The 23,439-nt window shown below is 43.5% G+C and overlaps 2 protein-coding genes across 3 annotated transcripts; both read right to left on the bottom strand.

Moving 5' to 3' along the window:
• Positions 1–642: 642 nt before the first annotated feature.
• Positions 643–17,766, bottom strand: LOC143118603 (uncharacterized). Its single transcript, XM_076279628.1, has 4 exons — positions 17,411–17,766; positions 12,973–17,033; positions 11,322–11,763; positions 643–2,955 (listed from the first exon to the last, which is right to left on the bottom strand). Exons 1-4 carry the CDS (start codon positions 17,760–17,762, stop codon positions 1,523–1,525), a joined length of 6,288 nt encoding a protein of 2,095 aa, XP_076135743.1. The 5' UTR covers positions 17,763–17,766; the 3' UTR covers positions 643–1,522.
• A 1,092-nt stretch (positions 17,767–18,858) lies between these two features.
• On the bottom strand, positions 18,859–23,399 carry LOC143118878 (uncharacterized). 2 transcript variants are annotated; one of them, XM_076280013.1, is made up of 3 exons: positions 21,526–23,399; positions 20,992–21,417; positions 18,859–20,564 (listed from the first exon to the last, which is right to left on the bottom strand). In XM_076280013.1, the coding sequence occupies exons 1-3, from the start codon at positions 21,779–21,781 to the stop codon at positions 19,756–19,758; spliced, it is 1,491 nt and encodes a 496-aa protein (XP_076136128.1). In that variant the 5' UTR covers positions 21,782–23,399; the 3' UTR covers positions 18,859–19,755. The 2 variants fall into 2 exon arrangements, with proteins under 2 accessions (XP_076136128.1, XP_076136129.1); XM_076280014.1 differs by having other exon boundaries at positions 18,859–20,561.
• Positions 23,400–23,439: the final 40 nt, after the last annotated feature.

Here is a 23,439-nt window from a genome sequence, read left to right as displayed (position 1 = left end):
TAAAACGATAAATAAAAAAATACAAAAATACATAAAAATACCAATAGTTGTTACCACTTCTTGAGTATGCTGATATATATACCAATAGTTGTTACCACTTCTTGAGTATGCTGATATATATATACACACACACACACACACACACACACACACATACTGCTCAACAAAATTAAGGGAACACTTATACTTGTCAGAACAGTGTCAAAAAGTGTCAGAGTACCGATCCAGTGTATGATTGAAGTGCTCCCTTAATTTTTTTGAGCAGTATATATATAAATTAAGCTTAAATCACTATACCCCATGATTGAATGAACTTACCCACTGCCAGTACAAGCAAAGCAAACAAGACAGTCTTCATTGCTACACAAACTGGTAACTGTGACTCGGGGGCTGTGAAATCAATGGCTTTCACCATATGTACGGTTCCCATTCTGTACCAATTAATCAACCAGAAAAATATTATCAATTAAAACAACCAATGGAAAAATACCATAGATTAGTTCAGTACACCGAGCCACCTGTTCAAACCCTTCTTATCAATCCATGTTATCAGTGGCCACTGGTTCTAACTAGCTTTCCGAACAGCAGTCACATAGAGAAGTGCATGGAGCGAGTCCGAGCGACCACAAAATGTTACAACAATTTAATCAAATGCAAATCATTTATTGAATTTCTTTTCATGGAGTTAGTGTTATAAAAGGTGAGAGCATAAATCAACTTTACTCAAATCAACTAACATAAATCTGGGGGGAAACAGAAAATAAACTGCTCTTACAACATATCATGGTCATAACAATCAGAGGCATCAACAGTGACCAGACATAGACAAAGACATCCATACATCAGAGAAATCAAAATTAGTCAATGCAAAGGACTAAGTCACAATAAAGAGATAACGAAAATATTAATCAAGGCTTTTAAGAGTAGTGCCGCTGCTGGAGACAACGGTATAAAAGGCCCTAAACTAGAAGGAACTATATGTAGAAACACACTTCATATCAGGTGAATCTTAACAGCTGAAGTCTTGAGTCACCTACACATGCTATTCCGCCCTTTCACTGAGGTCTTACTGTACAGGCAATTGTGAAAAAATATAGACATCTTAGATCTTTAGATACATCAATTACAGTCATCCCATTTAGTAATAAGGCACTACAGATAGGCACACTAAAAGAACAAGTCAGGGCACAGCTGCATATGATTATGAACGAGATGAAGACTAGTATACACCATGGAACATATGGTGATAATGAGTCCCGTCCTGTATTGGATTTACAATACAGACAATATTGTTCTGAAGCACTTTATGGACAAAAAGCTCCAAGCAATGATGTCACAACTTACTGCATAGATCTGTTGCTTTATGCCATGTATACTACATTCACTTGAAAAAGAGTAAGGCAAAATAAATGAGGACTCTGTGTTCCTGAATTTTCAAAAGTGACAGTGACGGTAAATGACAACGACTAGATAAGGTGGACAGTAGTCAACCTCTCAAGCCAAAATCCCTGTATTACATAACTCACAGCTCACCACTGGCATGTTTCATGTAATGCAGGTGAAGCTCTGCCTCTTGGTAGAAAGAGGTCCCACATTCAAAGCACCTCCATTCCTCTACCTGTTGCAGAGGTGCAGATACCTGTCCTGTGAATACCACATCATCCTTATCCTCTTCTTCCTCACAATGGCCACCTTCTCTCTGCACCACGGCATTTCCTGTTATCTCCATCGACTCTCCCTGTTCCTCCTCTTCTTCTGATGAGTTAGAATTTACAAAGAACTTAGCGCTTGTATCATTGCTCACTGAAGAATCCGATTCAGAACCCTCCTTGTTGCCATTGTAACGGACAACCTCTTCACTCTCCCCTGACCCAGAACCTAGCATTGCTTCTGCCTCATGATGGGCCTGCCACAAAAACTTGTCAGGTGTCTGGACTTGTTCCTTTGAACCCTTGTTCCCAATGAACTTTTTAAGCTTTTCCATCATACTAACCTTTTTATTCTCATGGTTAGTGCTCTTCCCCTGGTCCAGCTGTTCATTGGTACCCTCCATGTGCACACCTAGATGCGTCTTATGGTGTTTCATCAGGGTGTCCAGCTGGGGAAAATCCTTATCGCAGAATTTGCACTTGTACGGCTTGAATCCTGTGTGAGTGTTGCAATGGTAGAGCAACTCGGAGGCCACTCTGAAGGACTTGAAGCATATTTTACACCGGTGACGTTTCATGTCATGGTGAAGCAGATGCATATCCAGGGATTCAGCGTCCTTGAAGCCCTCGGAACAAGAGAGGCACCAAAATTGCTTGTTCTTGTGAATGTCCTTGTGCTCTAGCCAGGACTGAGTAGACTGGAAAGACTTCTTGCACTGGTCACAATGGTGTTCTGGGGGTTTACTTGCCACCACAGGAGTTTTGCGCACTCTCACCACAGGGGTTTTGTGCACTCTCATGTGCAAAAATAAAGCATTTGCACGTTTGAAGAGCTTCCCACAGAGTAGGCAGGGGTGGTTCTCTCTCTGCACCCCGGTGTGTGTCTTCTGGTGGTTTCTGAACGACTCCAGGTAGTAATACACTTTTTCACAGATCTTACAGGTATAGACTTGATTGCTGCTTCCGTAGACTGGCTTCTCCTCCTGCGACAGCATGGCAACGCGAGGGCGAACCTTCACAATCTCAGAGGGTTTTATCTGGCAAGTACTATCAAAAAAATCCTCCTCCTCCTCCTCCTCTTCCCCCTTATCTTCAAAACCAACAACATCAACTTCCTCATCCTCATCTTTAACGTCAATTTTGTCTTCATCTCTCCTCCTTTTCTCGCCGTTTTGGTTCTGAGGCTGCAGGGGACGCTTCCTTGCTGTGGCCTCCTCCTCTACGTGTTTGCGCAGGTGGATCTTGAAGGCTTCCCAGCGTGTGAACTGCTGCCCACAGTCCTGGCACCTCATGCTACGCAGCTTCACTACGGGAGGGGAGAAACATTATAGGCCAGTTAACCAAACAGTTTTACTACACACAAAACATTGACAGATGAGCAGAATTATTAAGTAACCTAATTCCCTGAGTTATGTGTAAAGTAAAAATTAGCCTGGCTCAAGGTTAGTGATACTTAGGCTTACTTCGACACAAATGCACCCTCTGAATGTTTATGATGTCTAAATGTCTTTCTCCAGCAGGTTAAATATACTTTTTCGCATATTTGCAACATGCACTTTAATAAAGCCAACTGTAACAACACATCTTATTACAAAAAAACATTGAGAAACAAATGATGAATATCTTTGAATAGTGCTTTATTTAGGCTTTGCATACAATCAGGATAGTTCAAAGTAGTAACCTAGTAGAGATCACTCTAACCAATGCATTTGTACATGTAAGATTCATAAGCATGAAACTTGTCTCTAAACCCATTAAACTTCAGATTACATGATGTGTACTTCTGGTTTGGAGTGGCAAATCTACCCAGGTTTCAGGGATAATAAAACTTCAAAAGCAGGTGTAGACTGTTTAAGGATGAGCTGAGCAGACCTAAAGCCAATTTCTTTTTAAGTATATCAGACTTCTCCAAGGCCTTATATTTGATGACTTTTAAGTCAAAGTATTAATGCTGGATAGTTCAACAGATATGTACCATAAACAAGAGAAATATGTACTCAAGTTGTGCTTCAAGGACTGAAATAATTAATGACAAGCATATATTTCAAGTGGTTTTTAGAAATTATTTACAAATGACAATTGTATGACCACTGTCTCACTAATCAACATCAAAGCACATTAAGGGCAATAAATGCCATATAACTAGTCACTAGATAGGACAATCCTTCAATCCCTGACAATGTACAGTCAAAGCCCATTTATGAGTATTTTAAATGAGATTATATTTGTGGGGGAACATAGCAGATAACTCTGAGAATTTCAAACAAGGTGTCCCAATGAAACACACAGTGCAAAGATTCTCTTCTTACTGAACCCACAACAGGGACAAACATGCATATTTTGTCTTGAATTGTTTTATTCACTTGCCATCAGTTTCATGAAACAAACCTGTATTGGTTTTAGTTCATTTTGATGCTTAGTTTGTAGTTAATGCTGAAAAATCAGTAACTTATCACTAATTAGATAAGTAACTCGATCTATGGGAAAGCAAGATAAAGAATAAACAAAAGTGTTAGAAATCTCTCCTCAAATCCAGAGTAATGGAGATGCCATTCTTCTCCATTGGGTATCATCAAAAGATCTCCCTTTGAATTCTAGCTTTTACAAAGAGTATAGATTTATGAAGCTACCCCACTAGGTGGCACCAGTGTACAGAAAATCTGTATGAGGTAAGACAAGAAACAACCCTAAACCTCACTAACTTAAACAAAACAGATTCATTTAGCTGCTACAATTATTCTATAATTTTTGACTGATTTGAAATCAACACAAACAAAAAAACATTGTTTCATTTAAATCAACAATAACAGAACATCATTAATATCAAACACAAGAAACATTACAAGCCAGCTAGTTTTGGACTAACAGTAGAGCAGGTGTAGTGTTCATAATATGGGGAGAGGGATGTAAAATGAATAAAAATAGCCTGATGGGGAGTCAAGTATATTAAGTTAGTAGTCCTAATCACAAAAGGGTAGAAAAGAGAGAGCATATATCCACACACACACACATATCAAATTTACATGGGTAATGCAAAACAAGGTCAGGACGAGGGGCACAGTTGCAAGTCTAGCACTAAAGAATAGTTTTAAGTGATGGTTGCACTTGGTGGTTATGACCATATGGAAAAAGTATAGAGCACCCCATTACCTAAAATAACTTATTTGACAAAGTGTTATATGTAATAAAAGAACTGATCACTACACAGGAAATATAGATCTCAAAGTACTTTTTGTCCAGCGCAAAAATTTAGCCTGAGAAATAAACATTGACTTCCCATTGTAAAAACCTGAAGTCACATTTTACTCACAAAGACTACATGTCTCAATAAAGAACTTGTTTTTGGACAGAAGATCAAATCAGATCCTCTAAATCATAGCGTCTTCATACAAACATTCATTCTTTAACCCAAAGACATTCTTTTAATATCTTCAAATCAGTATTCTCCACGTGCATGTTCTATGTAGTGCTGATGCAACTCAGTCTCTTGACCAAAAGACAATCCACACTCGATGCATGTCAAGCTGTCACTGTGTCTAGCGGGCGGTTCAGAACCAGAATCTTTCTGTTCTTTTTCACCCATGCATTCCTGGTGGTGATCAATGAGATCCCGGATCTCAGTGAAGGTAAGGGGGCACAGGGTGCAATGGTAAGTGGGCTGATCTTGGTTGGTCTTATTATGCTGGTCTTGGAAAGACTTAGTATGCTGAGCCTGGTGCTGCTGCAAGGCCATGGGAGACAGGAAAGACTTGCCACAGTGCTGACACTTGTGACCCTTTTGAGGGGGAGGAGGTGCAAAAGGTTTAGCTGCAGACAGCTTAATTTGAGGCGGCGAGTTCTTCTTCTCTGGGCTGGGAAGTGGGGGTTGAGGTTTGGGCTTGAGCCCAGGTGAGACTGAGGTACTGAGCCTGTATCGTAGTTCAGTGGGCAGCCGTTTACGGACCTCGTCGTGCCAGGAGAGGTGCTGCTGCAGCTGGGCCTCTGTCCAGTAGCCCCGGCAACAGAGGGCACAGCAGAAAGGCCGTGTCTTTGCTACGTCCTTATGAGCCTTCAACTGCTCCTCACTAGGGAAAGCTTTTCCGCACTTGTGGCACTTGAAGAAGCACTTGCTAACCAGCTCCACAGGTCTGCGTGGAACGGCAGTTTCTTCCACTTTCACTTTTGTGACTAGGGGTTTGGGGGGCTCAACCTTTACAGCTTTGCGAGGCTCAACCTTTACCGCTTTGCGGGGTTCAATCTTTACTGCTTTGCGGGGTTCAATCTTTACTGCTTTGCGAGGTTCAGCCTTCACTGCTTTGCGGGGCTCAACCTTCACTGATTTGCACGTCTTTCGGTGATTGTAAAGGGCTCCCTGAGAACTGTACCGTTTTTCACAATCAGGGCAAGGGAAGGGCTTCAGGGGCACCAATGGCACGATGGGCGCAACAGGCTCAACTGGTTTCCTGTGCGCCTGCCATTTGTGTGCTCGCAGTCCTCTGATTTTAGGGAAATTCTTTGGGCAGTGGGGACACTGATGAACTTTCAGTTTCAAGTTGTTCTTTTTTGATGGGGGGGTGTTTGATGGGTTTGCATTGGTTGGCGTTTGAGATTGAACTGATGGGTCTTTAAGGGAAGGGACATGGAGGGATGATTTTTCAGAAATGGGCATTGTTGAGTTGGCATGGTGATTCTCAAAATGCATTGCCAACTGTGTGCCACTAAAAAAGGTCATGTCACATTCTGGACAAGATAAAGAGCTTGCTGAGGGCATAGCATTTGACTCAGGGAGCAGATCTGCTGTTTGGGACTTTTCCAATGGCTTTTCTTCGAGCGGGGGGTGGTGTTTTTGATGCCGTCGTAGAACACACAAATAGAAGAATCCCTTGCCACAGAGATTACAAAGAAACGGCCCATTGTCAACAGATTTTTTAACTGAAGTTTCCTCCTCTTTCGACAAAAATCCAGCAAATTTTTTATCAGTGTGCCATCGCCTGTGAGTCCCTAAAGCGGAATTATTTGTAAAATGTCTACCACAGTCAGTGCAAGTAAATGGATATTTGCCAGATTTCTGTTCTGTGGTCAAGTTTGCCCCTCGACTAAGTCTGGAAATTTTTGATTTGACCAGATGAGTGTGACTCTTAAGATGGATTCTTTTATGAAAATTAAGTGCTCCTACAACAGCAAAGCTTCTCCCGCAGACAGCACATTTATATTTCAGATCAACCGTTTTTGGTTCTGAGGAAATCTGGGGAACAGTCTCAGATTTAGATGCATTCTGTAAATTATTGGGCATATTAGACTCTGATTTCTCTGCACTTTCTGTGGTCGGCACCTGATCCGCCTTTGTTTGTCCACATTTCTTTTTATGTTTTTGTAACTTGGCTTCATTTTGAAATTTATTGGGACAGGTTGGGCACTGCAGCTCTTCTCTAGCTTCAGATTTTGATAAAGAAAAGCCAGCCTCGTACCCATGACTTCTCATGTGGAACTGGAGAGCCATTGCACGGGAGAAGAGTTTCCCACAATGTGTGCAGCTGTATGAATTCTTTTTTACTTGCTCTACCTGAAAATCAAAGGACTTGATTGGTGGAGGATTAGATTGGGCGTCCCCATGCACAAGCTGGTGTTTCAGGAAACAGGTGAGTAAGCGATAAGACTTGCCACATTCTCCGCAGGTATGCACCTCCGTCTTCTTCTGTTTATGTCGCTGCATATGCCAAGCCAGACTACCCCTTTTCCGAAACTTGTGCCCACAAATAGGGCAGGAAACCCGGCGGGGACGGCCATTAACAGGGTTATTGGGGTCAGATTTCACAGTTGCACACTGTGGATGGTACTGCTTGTGATGAGACAAGGCTCCAAAGGACCAAAAGCTCTTCCCGCATCGCTTACACTGGTGAACCTTTGGGCCGAGTAGAGTTTTCTTTGGGTTAAAAGCCTCTTTTTTCACCTCAGGTGCTGGCTTGGCCTTAACAATTTTTCCAGGGTAACATGTCTTTCTATGGTTGTACAGACCACTGGCATTAGAGTAGCTCTTGTCACAGTTCTGGCATGCGAACGGTTTCTTTTCACTGTTATGATGCTGCTGATGGGAATGCAGGGCAGAGAGTCGAGAAAAGCGCATTCCACATTCATCACATTTAAAGCTGTTCTTTTTAAGCTCCGCAAGCTGGTACGAGATTGATTTGTAAGGGGTTCTCTCTTCGTGTTTCCCCAAGTGGGCATTATGTGCAGGCATTGAGTAACTTTTATGGCCACAGATATCACAGACAAAGTGGCGTTTCACTACAGAACTGGTGGCAGAAATCTTCCTCTTAACGCATGCTTTTTTACCCATCCCTCCTCTGTGCCACAGTCTATGACAACGTAGGCCACCGGCACTTTCAAACTGTCTGCCACACTCTGGACACTCAAAATTCACAATCTGTTGAGGTTCACTTCTGTACAAGCCTTTCCCCTTTATATTTTGGTCACTAACAGGAGCAAAGTTCACCTTCACAATTTTCACATTAGCCTCAGGTTTGTATTGCTGTGGTGACGTGGGTGGGTTATAATGCTGTGTTGATGTAGGTGCATCATTCTGTGTTGTAAGAGGAGGCAACTCCTCTCTTTCATCAGCATCAGATTCACACACCAATTCCAGGTCAGGATTCTGGTCCTGTTCTAGCTCGTCCTCACTTCCAAACAATGAGCCGTCTGATGCAGTTACACTAACAACCTCTACATTCAAGTCTGCCGTCTCATTTCCTTCTTCCATGTAATCTGTCTCACTGCTGTTGAGTTCAGCGGTAACATCTGCACTAACATCTTGTGAATAAGCCATTGCCCCAATAGCAAAGTTTGCAGCTTGCTCTTTGTTGGACAAGTACAGCTTTTGAGGTGATGGAGGGGTCGCGTTGGATGTTTGAGCTGGAGTTTCTAAAATGTCGCTGTAGACATCTGTATGGCAAAGCTGATGAGACTGGAGAGCTGAGGCTCTGGAGAACCGCCGTCCACAATCCTGACATTCAAACGCCTTTTTCTGCAGCTGACACACTTGATGAAGGAAAGACTTTGCAGGTGCCTCCTCACTGTGAGCCAATCTTTGATGCTTGTGGAAAAAGGTGAGTGAGGTAAAAGACTTGCCACACTCCTCACACTTGAGGGAGACACCACTACTGCGAATCATGTCGCGCCTTCTGTGCCAACGTTCATGGCATGCCAGTGCCACTGGGCTCACAAACTGCTTCTCACACTGTGAGCACTTGAACGGCAGCTTACTTTCCTGCTTGATTACTTTGACAACAGTGGGGTTACATACAGAGCTAAAGCGTTGATGTGTGCTTAAGCCACACAATGTGCGAAAAGATCGGCCACATTGACAAGCATATGGTGTGGGTGTTTTTTGCCTTTCATCTGTCGCCTTTTGGCTTTCATCTACTGTCTCAGTGGCTTGGTCGGAACCTTCATTTTCATTTGCAGGTTCGTGTGCCACTGGTGCCTTTCCTGCAGCACCAGGTCGAGGTTTGATCAGTTTCACCTCATGGCAGCGGCGATGGGCATCGAGAGCTGAAGCACGAGAGTATGAACGGCCACAAGTAGGGCACTGGAACGACTTCTTTTTAAGGTCTGCTAACTGATGAAACACAGACTTTGAGGCCTGTTTGTGGGACCGTTGATGGTTGAGATACTGGCCAATGGTATAATATGTCTTACCACAGTCTTGACACTCATAAAAACGCTGCTTTGCACTAGGTTGCCCATAACTGTTCTCGTGACCGTGCCTCAGTGACTGATTACGATGCTTCAGTTGATGACTGAAAAAGCCACGTGAACTTGAAAATTTGCGCCCGCAAAGAGCACAGCACAGAGTCCGCCGCCCGCCATCCTGAGAGACAAGAAGGTCGTCGAACTGAGAGTCACTGTCCAGGCACACAATAGGACCGTCGTGGGTGTGCGCGCGACGGTGCTCCAGGTAGATCTCTTTGTCCCCGAAGGTCTCGCCACAATCCACACAGCGGAGTTGCCACTCCCCTAGAAATAGAAAGGGGAAAATAGGAGGTCAGGGCGACTCCTGTTGCTAGAGAAAAGAGAAAAGGATAAAAAAAAAGTATAGCAGCATAAGGCTAAAAAATGGATTACCTTGTTTCATCAATATATTTCCCTCCTTTCGTTTTAAATAATAATAAAGAAAACGCCACTGTCTTAAAAACACAGATGTTTATTAAATTATTTGCACACAAATTGGTTTGCACATGACAGAGAAGTTATTGTATCAAAACAAAAACATTCTGAGCTGAAAACAACACCTTCACATGTGATTTGTTAACATTCATTGCATTACTGAGGCAACAAAAAGTGTGCTACACAGAAAGTACTGATAATGGAACCAATGTCCTTGAAATAAAACAACAATAGCCCTCACATGTTAGCAATCACTTTTCAGTATGCATTAGCTTTCCAGTGCATTTATCTATTGTGGCAAGATAAAAAATATGTATGGACAGAAATTATCCGACTTAAAAATACACAGGACTGGGTTTGGTCAGCTTTCCAAATTTGGGAGGGCCAAAAATACAGCAAGGGCTATATTAAATGATGAATGACATAACTACAAATTCACATGGGTAATTCATAAAGTTCATGCTTAAAACAAAACATATATAGAAATGTAAACCTTAAAATCACAATTTAATAAGAAGAGAAATAAATTAAATTGAAAATGTAGCCTGATATTGTATCCTTTTGCAGGGAATTATTAAATGAACAACAGGTGCATGCATCTCTGCAAAACCTTATCATCTGCTAATGTATCATTTCGTTTCTTTACACTGATGCCACCTATTATTATTATTATTTTGTTTTTTTGAATACACGCAACTTGAAGTCACTACAGTATTATTATTACAAGTCTGTCTACTCCCTAGTCCGTGGTGCACACTGCAAATGGAGGCTGATAGGCTACTGGAAGCACTGTTTTGTTATGCTACTGGCTTCACAACCAACCGACTGTAGACTGTTGTTACAGATAAGCTAACTCTTGCAAGTCCCAAGCACGGTTGCGATTAAAACCAGAAGCAAATGACAACTCAAAACCAGTCAAGTCGAGAGTTGAAAAGGCCTGTTAGGTCTTCAGAAATGTTGCATTTAGAGCAAAACTTTGTAAGTTAGTGATGTTTCTCAGCTATCTAAGTAGCAAGCTAGCAGACTAGCTAAACAGATGTTAGCCGTGGACGCTTGCTAACCGAGCTCAATGAATGTTTCTTTCCTACAAGACTATTTTTTACCACATTTTAGCCATTATTGGTAGTTATGCATCCCAATAAAAGCTTAATGCTACCAAATGACTTATTGAGAAGAATGCATGGTTAACGTTAATTATCTACTAGTCACAGTTAAAGTCGAGAAGACAGTTTGTTGATAGCACACGTTAACAGTTTGGTATGGTTCATTTACTAAAAAAAAAGCGGTTCGTTATTATAGGAGACAACCATTTCCAACCACGCCTGCTAATAACAATAACCTTATTTCCCTTGCACGTGCTTTACTAATGTTTCACAATATCATCTTGGTTCAATGCAACTGTTAGACATATAGCCAACGTTACATATGGGGCCGACAAACATCAGTTGTCACTAGCCAGCCAGCTTTAACGTTACACGAAAGCTAATTAGCTAAAAGTCGGGACATGCATTTGCGAACATGTTTACTCACCATCAACATTTTCTTCTTGGGTGGACTCATTCCCATTATCAGCAGCGGTCTCCTCCGACTCTACACCGACATCACTTAAGTTTATCTGCATATATTCTTCATCCTCAATCCGCTCTTCTTTTATTATAATGGATGGCATGGCGTTCATCCCATCCATCTCGGCGTGGTTCTTAGATGTAGCTGGGCCACTAAGCTTTGAGTCTACGAATGCACCTAGATCATCTGCTTTAATTTGGTTGGGGTCGCTAGGTACTCCAGCATTACAGATACCCTCTTCGTTTTCTTTTGAAAGTACAACAACATTTCCTTGCAATGTGCCACCCTTTTCGGAATAAACAGCAGCCATGATGACTCTATTCCACTCCAGGGGCCCCTCGCGCTTCCCTGCAACACAACCACAGGGGTGGGTGCAGAACAGAGAGCAGAGGACGGCTATGCTATGCTAGGCTATGCTATGCTATGCTATGAACACACAACAGTGCGGAAACACTTCGGCGGCCCCAGGAAATTACGTCCAACAACTTCCCTAACTTAGTCTCAAAATGGCTTGAAATGGCGCGACTACAATTTTATTATGTGTTTATTATTGTGAAATGGCACAATGATAGGAACACAAAGAATCTGGTCCCACTTCAAAGAGAAACAGCATTTCTCTTTCCCATATAAAAACAGATATAGCCACGGTTGTCTTGCTATGAAGAACACTTGTGCCACCGTTAAACGTCGCATAATGTGTTAATAGCTCTCAATATATCAAATAACAAATAGTTATTTTTTAACCAAAACAGGTTATCGCAGATATTGGGACCATGTTGCACAAATAAAGCCGAGGCTACTTCATAACATTGTGAAATTGCATTCCTTATTTAGAAACCCCTTACCAAGTCTGAGCACATTTTCATAAAGTAGACACAGTATGGAAGGAAGCAGCAAAGGAAGAACAGTGATATCATTAATTAATGTGTTCTTCAGCTAGGCCTACAAATCATAGTAGCCTACCACAGTATTTGGGGATGTATGAAAAAACATAAAAAAAAAAAAAAAAAGGGTGGTATGGAGTTCCCTTAAATCACCATGACACTAGCAGTGTTATAGTTTTTGCTTATGACCTACATTAATGTAAAGCCGCAAAATCCAGATTTAACAATAATGATGTCATCCTGAAATCATAATTAGGCTAAATATCTAAACAATATTCAAATAATTATCTGTCTGGATGCTAGTAAATCAAATACAAGATGATATTTGAACTGTAATGCAAATTTAAATAAAAAAAAACCTAGTAGTACTCTCTTTAAACATTTATTTGGCAGATAAATGAGACCCTGAACAATTCAAACTAAATCATAAAATGTAGCACCTGGCACACACAGAAAAGGTATAAAATCTGTATTTCTTTAATGTAATTGTGCATCACCTTGACATATGTCCTTACATTTTCATGTATGCTAAATCAATGACATAAAACATTTCAGAGCACATCATCAGTAATAACCAATGTTTCCAACATGACATATCAAGTTACATGATTACACAATCCTTTCAGCTCAATTTAATACAATTAACAATAAGAACATGAATCAGTGTTCAAGCAGGAGGTACATTAGCTTAAAAATAACTCGTTTGCCTTGTTTTCCTGTAGTACTCATCAGATTTCTCCTTTTGCATGCTGCATATAATGCACCTGTAGCTCGAGTTCTTGAGCGAATGCACACCCACAGATCACACACTGGCGGCGGTCTGTGGGGAAAGGCAAACGGCCTGTCAGGTTAGGCAGCTCAGTCCGAGGAGTTATCTGAGCAAAGGGCCGGGGAGGCCTATCGCCTATTATTCCCTGTGGGTTGAAAAACAGGTTCTGAGGTGGCGGCCTCGATATCTGGTTGACTGCAACGGAGTGAAGGGGGTGTGGAGCTGGCAGGCCAAGTGGAGGTAGTGGTCGTAGAGCAGGGGAGAGAAACGGTGGGGCCTGGTTGATGATAATCTGCGGTCCCGTCATCAATGGCAACTGGGTCTGGCCTCGCACTGTCCCCTGCTGTATTGGTCCTGTTAACAATGTCTGGGACCCCCCTGGGGCCGTCTGAAACCCCCACACTGCAGGGGCGTCCCCGTGTGGGAAACGAGGTGCTCCATACTGAATGGTTATAGGGCTCATTTGTGAAGATGTGGTGGGATTCACCCAGGTTGAAGCTAACGGAGGTTGCTTTTGCTGCTGCAGTTGTATTTGTTGTTGCTGTAACTGTAGTTGCTGTTGTTGTTGTTGTTGTTGCTGTTGCTGCTGCATCTGTAACTGTTGTTGTTGTTGCTGCTGCTGTTGCTGCAGCTGTAGTTGTTGTTGCAACTGTAATTGTTGTTGCTGTTGCTGCAGTTGTAATTGCTGTTGTTGTTTCTGCAGCTGCTGCTGCAGTTGCAATTGTTGCTGCTGCTGCTGCTGCAATTGTAGCTTTTGTTGTTGCAAGTGCATTAGTTGATGTGGTTGCAATTGTTGTTGCTGCAGTTGTTCTACTGCACTACTGTCATGAGAACTTAGGGTCTTAGGAATGATTGAGGTAGCTTGGAATGTCCAGAGGGTACTCTCTGTCCCTGGTGGTAAGCGAGAAGCGTCTATTTGTGTCTGATTTGTCGCCATGGACTGGTTTGCTGAACCTGGAGATTGTTGTCGTAGTTTATCTGTACCATTGCCAGGTTGGTCTGATATAGTTTGGGCTATACCAATGGGTATTTTATAACTCCATAATTTAGTGTCATCTTTCGATGATAGAGAGGACACCCCAGGCTGGGTAGTTGGTGTAGATGTTGAAACTTCAGGCCCGTGTGATAACTGTGGCTCTTGCTCATTTGGCTTAGTGGGGGCGATACTGGACCCCGTGTCAAGAGGAACAGTGCCTGTTGAGGTCTGTGGCTGCACAGAGGTAGCAGTGCTAGCCCATAAGATGGAAAGAGGACTCCTCTCATGCTCTGTTGGGCCCTTTGTTGGGCTTTGGATGTGTGAAACAACTGGGGATGTTTTGGTGCCCCAAGAAAGAGTTCCATCTTCTAGGTGTGGGTGGGGTTTGGAAAACAGAATTCCTGCTTGTGAAGTCACACACGTGTCAGCACGGCTCTGTGGCAAGGAGTGTGAGAGTGCTTCTGCCTGAGCTTGTTGTTGCTGTTGCAGTAACTTTTGCTGTGCTTGCTGTTGCACTATTTGGTTCGCATGTGGGGCCATCACAGAAATCCAAGTCACATTCTGCACCTGGGCTGGCTGGGTTTGTCGCTCTATTTGCCATTGCTGATGCTGCTGCTGTTGCTGTGGGGCATGGACCGTGTTCACTGTCGGCTCTGGCTGTCTTTGTGGTTCTCGTGATTGCTGTGTGACTGCGATGCCAGGCTGCCACAGCTCCTGCTGTGGCTGCTGCATTGGCAGCTCCTGCTGGTCAGATTGACGTGCAAAGCTCTGTGACTGCTGCGGTGGCATCCTTCCCTGCCAGTCTTGGCCTTGTGACACAGGGGCAGCATACGTGCTTGGCTGGGTGAGCATCATTGTTCCAGGGGCTCTGTCCCATCTTTGCCAGTCTGATCTAAAACTGTCCCCTCTCCTGCCCCTCTTACCCTCTTGATGCTTGCGCGTGTGAATCTTCTGGTGCACCAACAAGCTGCTCAGCCACTGAAACGACTTGTTGCACTCCTGGCAGCGATGTGGCCTCTCACCTGTGTGAGTGTTCATGTGATCTCGAAGCAGGTAGGCCAGCCCAAAACTTTTGTTGCAGAGGTGGCACTTATGGGGTTTGTCTCCTGTGTGGGACAGCATGTGCCGCTGCAGCTGGTCCTCATCACTGTAGCCTTTGCGGCACTGCGTGCAGCGGAATGGCTTCTGTTGGTGGAGTCTTTGATGGGTCCTCATGTTCTGGAGGAATGCAAAGTCTTTTCCACAGTCAGGGCATTTGTATGGCTTCTTCCCTGTGTGGATGATGAGGTGCTGTTGTAAATAGCTGCCGAACCTAAAAGACTTGCCACACTCATTGCAACGGTATGGTTTGTCCTTACTGTGTATGCGCATGTGCAACTCCAGAACAGAACGGTGGCGAAAACCTCGGCCACAGTCTCGGCATTTTAGCGGTTTCTTGTCTATCTGGTCACCGTAGATACCACTCCCTGGCATGCTCTCTCTCCTCCCCATGCCGAGGCCCCCGCCCCGCACATCCCTCCTCATGAATGAAGCCTCATGAGTAATGACATGGGACTGCAGGCTTGCTTCGTCTGAAAACGACAGTGGGCAATGAGAACAGGCGTACGTCGGCTCCGATTGCTTTACCCCGTTACTCATGCCCTCATACTCTGCCTCATGGACCAGCATGTGCACCCTCAGGTCCGCGGGTCTGTAATAGACCTGTGAGCACAGAGGGCAGTTGTACAGCCGTGGTTGCTCCACTGCATAGTTAGCATTCTCTTTGTCCACCACAGACGCCTCGTGCGACAGCTCGTGGGTGGCGATGTGCTCCTGCAACTTGGCCTCGTCGGAGAAGGTGTCCAGACAGTGAGGGCAGCTGTGTGGATGCTTCTGGTGCTGGCGGAGGTGAGCACGCAGGTTCTGGGAAAAGGCAAACACTTTCCCGCAGTCGCGGCAGCGGAAGGGCTTCTTGCCCGTGTGCAGGTACTGGTGTTGGTGCAAGAGGCTGGCGTACTTGAAAAACTTGCCACAGATGTTGCAGTGGTACGGGCGCTCGTCCGTGTGCTTCCGCCTGTGGTCCTCCATGACAGAGCGATGTCTGAAGACCATCCCACACTCAGGACATGCAAAGGGCTTGAGAGCAGCGTGAGACCGCTGATGAATCCTCAGCATCATGGCGGAATGAAAGCCCTTGTTGCACTCCAGACAGCGGAAAGGGCTTTCCAGGGAGTGTGTCTGCATGTGGGCAGTGATGGAAACTCTGTACTGAAACTCCTTGCGGCATAACGGACATCGGTACGGCTTCTCTGGGGCCAGTTTACAATTGTGCGTGCGGAGCTTGGCCAGCGTATCAAATGTCTTACCACAATATTCACACTGTGGGTCATTTTGTGTGTCCTTCGCCTTGATAAGGGCTTTTCTGTCTGAAAACGATACAGATGCTTGTACTGAGGGTGCTACGGACTCAGCTTTCTCCTTCTCCTTGTGTTCATTTCGATGCTTGATGAGGCTGCTCCGGTGCTGGAATGTGAGGCCGCACTCTTTGCAGGTGAGGGAGGCTTGTTCGTCCTGGTGCATGTGGAAGTGACGGTGGAGGTTGTATGTCTCGCGACGGGTGAAACACTTCCCACACTCACGGCATTCCAGACGAGATTTTCTCTGCTTCACAACAACAACCTCCTCCTCTACTTTGCCTTCCTCGGCTGCTTCTACCTCTCCTTCTTTTTGTTTCTCATCTTCTCCTCCTCCTTTCTCCTCCTCTCGTGTCTTTCCTTTCTCATCTTCACCTCCTCCTTTCTCATCTTCACCTTTCTCATCTTCACCTCCTCTTTTCTCATCTTCACCGCCTCCTCCTCCTCCTCCTCCTCCTCCTACTCCTTTCTTCTCTAATGCCACTGGTTCCTCAGCATGCAATTCTTTGCTGACTTCCTCTGATGCAGCCTGATCATCCTGCAGCTTAGGTGGTTCTACTTTCCGTTTCAATGTTGTTTCAGCTCCGGATGAAAGTTCTACAGTCTCCTTCTTAGGCTCAGGTGTAACATCATCTGCTCCATCAGCTTCAAGGGCTAATGGTAAACAACATCAGTATATTTCATTAACAGATCGAAAGCACATTTGACTATTAAGTCTCACTTGTTAAGTAACTTCTTGTAATGATGCTGTTTCTAGTAATACTTAATTGGCTATACAATAACTTTCATAATGAGAAAAATAGCATACATTATCAATATCAACATTATAAAAAATGTCAACAAACAACAGACGGAAGATTAAACAACTATGTGTACACAAATCAAAAACCATAAACAAGAGAATGAAGTAGATATATTATTGTCAATACGTGCTGCACACACAGGCTGCACATGCATAGCAACCACACAACATATTAGCAAGCTAGCTGAGACTGAATTACAGTAACAGTAACGATACAATGTTGCTTTACCATTTTCCCCACAGTCGCTTAGTATGGGTTGCCCTGAATCTTCCTCCGTGTCAGACCATTCCATTTGGAGCTGAAGGCTTGAGGAAACAACGGAGGGTTTGTTCGTCTCTGTTGTAGAAACGGTGGACTCCAAATCAACGAGACTTGTGCTGGATTCTGCATGACTTACTAACCCTGAATCAACATCTGTTTGCACATTTTCTTTCGCTTCGGCATTGTTATCGAAATCCTTTGCACTAACATCATGTTCTCTTAAAGAAACGCCAGATTCGGCATCATTCTTTACATCTCTAGAGTTAATTAACGGGTCATTCGGCACTCTGTCGGGGTTTTGTGTGTGCTCGGCAGCCATGTTCCCTCTGCCTGCCTCTTTATCAGAAAGAATGGCTGGAACGAAATTATGACGTCAGAGTCGTCACGGAGGTTGAACCAGAGTTGAATCTAGAAATTATTATGCTTTCTTCCTTTATAAAAAACGTTAATAAAAACTTACTAAAAAGGTGAATGAATACATACATTCAACAAAACAATAGCCTGATTACAAGCCTACATCTTATAATCACTATTTAAATAGGCCTATATTGTTAAGCCTAGCCTATACCTAAGACATATTAGCCTATGTATGCAGCCTTCAAAGCAAAGTTGTTCTCTTGCAATCAAATTCATTACAATCTCTAATAAAATGTCTAAAGGACTTAAAGGTTTGATAATACAACCCCAAAACAGAAAAAGTTGGGACGGTGTGTAAAAAGTGAATAAAAACAGAATGTAATAATCTGCAAATCTCTTACACTTATATTTAGTTGCAAAAAGGACAGACAACCAACCAGTTCAGATTTGTGAAATTAGGTGCATAATGGAATGAAAAACATGACTAAGAATACCCCATACTGTTGAGCAACTCAATTCTCAAAACTCTATCAACTGGTTTCCTCAGTTCCTAAGCATTTACAGAATTTTGTTAGATCAAGAGGTGAAGCAGCACAGTGGTAAACATGCTTCCAGCTTTTTTTAAAAACATGTTGCTGGCATTAAATTCAAAATTAACATATTTTCCATAAAAATAGTCAAATTTGATATGTTATCTATTTCCTTTTTGCTGCTAAATATGGGTTTACGAGACTTGTATATTATCACATTCTGTTTTTATTTGCATTTTACACAATGTCCCAACTTTTTCTGTTTTGGGGATGAAATGTATAATATATTCTCCTAGATGATCAATATGTTAAATGTTGCAAAATGTTGTATTCAGTAGGGTTGATAAACAGAACAACCTCAAAACAAGCTCACTCTAACTCAACCAAACTTGAGGGAGTCAGGAGTTTTTGTATCACCAAAAGTCAAGAACAGGTATAAAAAAATCAAATGATGTGTATTTGACACATTTTGTATGCACATGCAATGTTAACAGAATGTTCACTTAGTCACACAATTTTAGCTGCTGGTCATTTCCATTAGCATTGCCTTTATTTTACATTCTGGTTAGTAGGACAACAGGATACAATATAATATACAGATATTGCCAGAATATATACCCCTCATATACAAATTGTGCAAAATGGTAAAAGTTTTCCTCCTCGCAAAGGCTTTGCACTAGTTTGCTAACAAACCAGAATCTGCATGCAGAATCACAATGCATATCAGTATCTGACATACTGTATACTGTATTTTTGTTTTTTTTAAAACCACAATAATGTGGAATCAATAATAGGATAAAAGTGCTTTCTGGAATACGTTTCTGACATGCTTGTTAAGGAACACATTTTTTTCTTTGAACATGAGAAAAATATTTCATGTGTCCTAATAAAATGCAACAAATGTAAGCCCTGTTCATCTTGTTAAAATTACTCTGCTGTAACACTCATTTAGAGGAATGGTTACAACCCTTATATATGTCAAATTATAGGAGAGATTCACAGAACCTCTGGCTTTTCCTACATAAGTGGAATGACCAATTGGAAATCTCTGAATCTCAATATAATTCCTGTTTCCCGTCATTACAATTCCCACTTTCAAGAGTCTTGACTATGTGTGAATAGCATTCAAAAGTGCTTAAGGTAATTCTAATAATGATTGTCGACCCATCAGGTTTCAACAATAACTTTTACTCAACTCCGACAAGTCACTTAATTAATGCAATTGCAAAAATTGAGTTTTTGTAATAATTACTTCAAACCAAAATGTATAAATCATTGATACATTGTATAGCATAGGTGATCTTATAGTCACTTATAAGACAGCAAGGAGACAGATGGCATTTCTCTGAGTGAAGGTGACGTCTCAATGAATACCTGAAAGTAAAATAAATAATCGAACATTCATCAAAGCATGGATATCAAGCATTAGCGTCTTCTTCTACGGCGCTGATCACCTGTCCTCCCCCGTCGGGACCGCTGGGTCGTGCCATTCACACTTGCCAATCGATCAGGATGGGCTGTACCATCCAAAATGTCAGGGGGTGTTGGCTCAGAAGGAAGTGACGGGGTTAGCTGATCATTCGAGTTTGTAGGATGTTGACGTTCCTGTTCCTGTTGCTGCTGTAGAACCTGATTTGGTTGTAAGGGCGGATTATGGTGTGGCTGCTGCTGCTGTGGCACCTGTTGCTGCTGAGACTGCTGATGTGGATGAGGCTGAGGATGATGCTGTGCCTGCTGCTGCTGCTGCTGTTGGCTCTCGAGCAGCCCCAGTAACCTCTGCAATAGGACATTGTTTTGCTGTAAGCTGACCGAGAGAGCCTCCTGGGAGGCCACCAGGGTCCGCATGTCACATCGGAAACCCTCCCCAAACTCCCGCAGACTCTGCTCCACGCGGTCCCCGAGCCGCACTGCAGCTTCACCTAGACCCCGCAGCTCATCCTCCAGCCAAGAGACGCGTGGAGGGGGGGCCTCAAGGAGACCCTGGTGGGCCCCTAGTGAGGGTTGAGGGCTCGGCTGCGGAGTCCCGTTGAGGAACGGAGCACTGTAGAGGGGGGAAGGAGGTAGCCAACGTTCTGATGTTGGCGGAGGCACTATTCCCAAACCCAGTCCCAAACCCAACTTGTCTTCCATGCTACTCTCAGCACCGTCTCCACACTCTCCCTCCCCTTCGTCATGCTCACCTGCTTCATCCTCTTTCTCGCAACCATCCCTCTCAGATCCTTCACCACCACCTGCTGAGCAGAGAACAAGTTTGCATCTTCATGTGAACTTCACAGAGTGTATAAGTATAAGTAAGTATAAGTATATATACTCTTTTGATCCCGTGAGGGAAATTTGGTCTCTGCATTTATCCCAATCCGTGAATTAGTGAAACACACTCAGCACACAGTGAACACACAATGAGTTGAAGCACACACTTATCCCGACGCAGTGAGCTGCCTGCTACAGCGGCACTCGGGGAGCAGTGAGGGGTTAGGTGCCTTGCTCCCCGAGGCACATCAGCCGTTCCTACTGGTCGGGGTTCGAACCTGCAACCCTCCGGTTACAAGTCCGAAGCCCTAACCAGTAGGCCACGACTGCGGCTGAGTGGACGGAGTATTACATACTGACAAAACAACAAGATTGACATGTCTTAAAAAGAGAGAACTAATGAATAGTTACCTGCGTCTGTGTCAGAGAAACTCATGTTACTGCCCTTTCCTCGGGAGCTCTGTTTCGGATGGCCCTGTTGAAGCCTGGGGCTTGCCTGAGCAGACCTCCCCAGAACCGACGCTCCCCTGCTGGATGGCACGTAGCAGCTGCGATACCTGGCGTCTGCCAGCCTCCCACCATTTCGTCTCTTGAGGTCATCCCATCGCTTCTTCACCTCGCGTAAGGTCCGCGGGACTCTGGAGACGGCGTTGACCCTTTCGAGTATTCCAGCCCAGATGCGCTCCCGCTCACGGCGCCGGAGCCTCCCTGCAGGGCCAAAGAGTTCGCCTTCACAGCGAGTCACCTCGGACACCAGGACTTCTAGCTCAGCTCCGCTAAAACGACTCTTCCGCTTGCCTCCACTTCCTGCTGCCAGTGTAGAAGACACTCCTCTATCTACAGAGAGGAAAAAAACAAAAGTAAATCAAACTCCCAGCAAAGTCAATGCTCTCTAGCCATAAACATTAAAGTACCTGGCTGACAATAATGAAGGAACTGGCTTACTCTGTTCAGTGTAAAAAAGGTCGTCGGATGACAGGCCTGGCGCCACAACATTAGGGTGCACCACCACAACATTGAAAGGAAGCCCATCCGGCAGGCTGCCATTATGATCACAGCTGCCCTCCGAGTCATCATCCTCCCGTGGGAAGCCATCCTCCGAGATGCCTCCTCCGCAGGGTCCCTCTGGTGACTCCTCTTTGATGTGCTTGGGAGGCGAGTGCTCGTATAGCAGCCCCCCCTCCTCATAGTATTCAGTCATTAATCAGGCCTGGTTCGCAGACACACTAACCAAGTTGGCAGAGGCAGCGCCATTCACTCAGCTAGACAGAAGTTGTCTTGCCACTCAATAAACAGAACAATCAGGTTTCATAAATATATTTCCTGAATGGCCTGAATATTGTTTTGTTGAAGTTGAATGTACACTGGTGGTAAAACTATGACTATTACGTAGGCTAATGAAAAAGGGCAGCTGGGAAAAAAATAAAGTAGTCCAGCTCTTGGCAAAAATGTCACAGGCGTCAACTAGCTTACCTAACACAGTAGGTCCATTGCCTATACAAAGATACACGACTGGTAAGAGGGACGTATTACTTGATAAATAAACAAATATATACATTTACCGAAAACGTTAGGCAGAAACCAACACAAAGCCATTGCACAGACTTGCAAAGCCCGGCCTAGTTTGTTAAATTAACGTGAAGGGGGGCTTCCATACATAAAAGGCTAATAGGTAGAACTAGACAGAAAAGCCATATCAGAAATTACTATTTCAACGACAAAGATTACACTTCATAGAAAAAATAAGATCACAATCTGACTGGCTAACTTGTAGGTAAATGCGCACTGCGCATTTATTCTGCACCACATCCGCAATGGATGCGCATTCTGCATAAATTAGGCTATGTTAGCCAGCACGATTTCATTACATTTGCCAAACCCCGGTTGCGGTGAAATGTCATTGCTTTGTTTACACACTGAGTAAACGAGACTACAGAAGATGAAATGTTCTTCTACTCACCTTACGACATATATACGCATTAACAAGGAACAACATTATCACATCGTCAAAACTGTGCAGTAAAACCTAGCCTGTTTGAAAGTCTTTCTTGAACACAGACTGTTTAACGTCGCGAGATTTAGACGTCATTATAAAAGGTACAGGGAACGAAGTTCAAAAATCGTGAATCGTGTGAAATCACTTCTTAGCCTACGTCTATTTCGAAAAGCATAAAGTAAGCTACGCCTTGGTTACAAAGATGTTATAATATGAAAGGTTAGAAAATATGCACTTGATATTTGGGTATATCCCTAAACTGATTAGGCTAAAGCTGGATAAAGCTGCAATGCAATCAATTTGCAATATGAAAGTGGTCAATTTTTAGTCGATTAATTGACTGCTATATCAGATCAGTAAAAAATGCTCAATAGACCAGAAAGGATTTGGTTATTTTTACTCATTTGTTCAACCTCTGAAACAAAGTAGCAAATCAAATAGCCTAAAACTATGTGAATCATAGTAGCAAAGGTAGCCTACAATGTGCACGTGAAACATGTAGCCCAGCATTATTAGTTTGGATAAGGCCTGCATTCCTGCAGTTATTAGCTTATAGGGTAACTTTTGTGCCCAAGTGATTCAGTGAATCAATCAACAGCTGTTATCTAATGACTAACTTAGTCAAATTTCCTGCCTACTAAATCCTATCTTGCTTACTCACTATTTCACAGTGTATGGTGTCTAGTGCTGGTGGATGCAATGCTGCTAGCTTAAATCAGATGGCACCTGTTGTCAGTGGACGATGCGTAAACAACTTGAAGGACTTGAAGCTGTGAACTCTGAACTTCCAGAGTCTACAACTACGTATATCCCAGTGACGTGGCTATTCATCATATGGCTTGGACCGCAGGCATTTCAGTCCA

Source organism: Alosa pseudoharengus, unplaced genomic scaffold (genome assembly GCF_046254945.1).
Source record: "Alosa pseudoharengus isolate Yale_2024_CS ecotype anadromous, Long Island Sound unplaced genomic scaffold, YU_APseudo_1.1 YU_APseudo_1.1_scf_12, whole genome shotgun sequence".
Lineage (NCBI taxonomy): Eukaryota > Metazoa > Chordata > Actinopteri > Clupeiformes > Clupeidae > Alosa > Alosa pseudoharengus.
The sequence above is the reverse complement of the archived record's forward strand: the minus strand, read 5'-3'. Positions and strand labels throughout refer to the sequence as shown.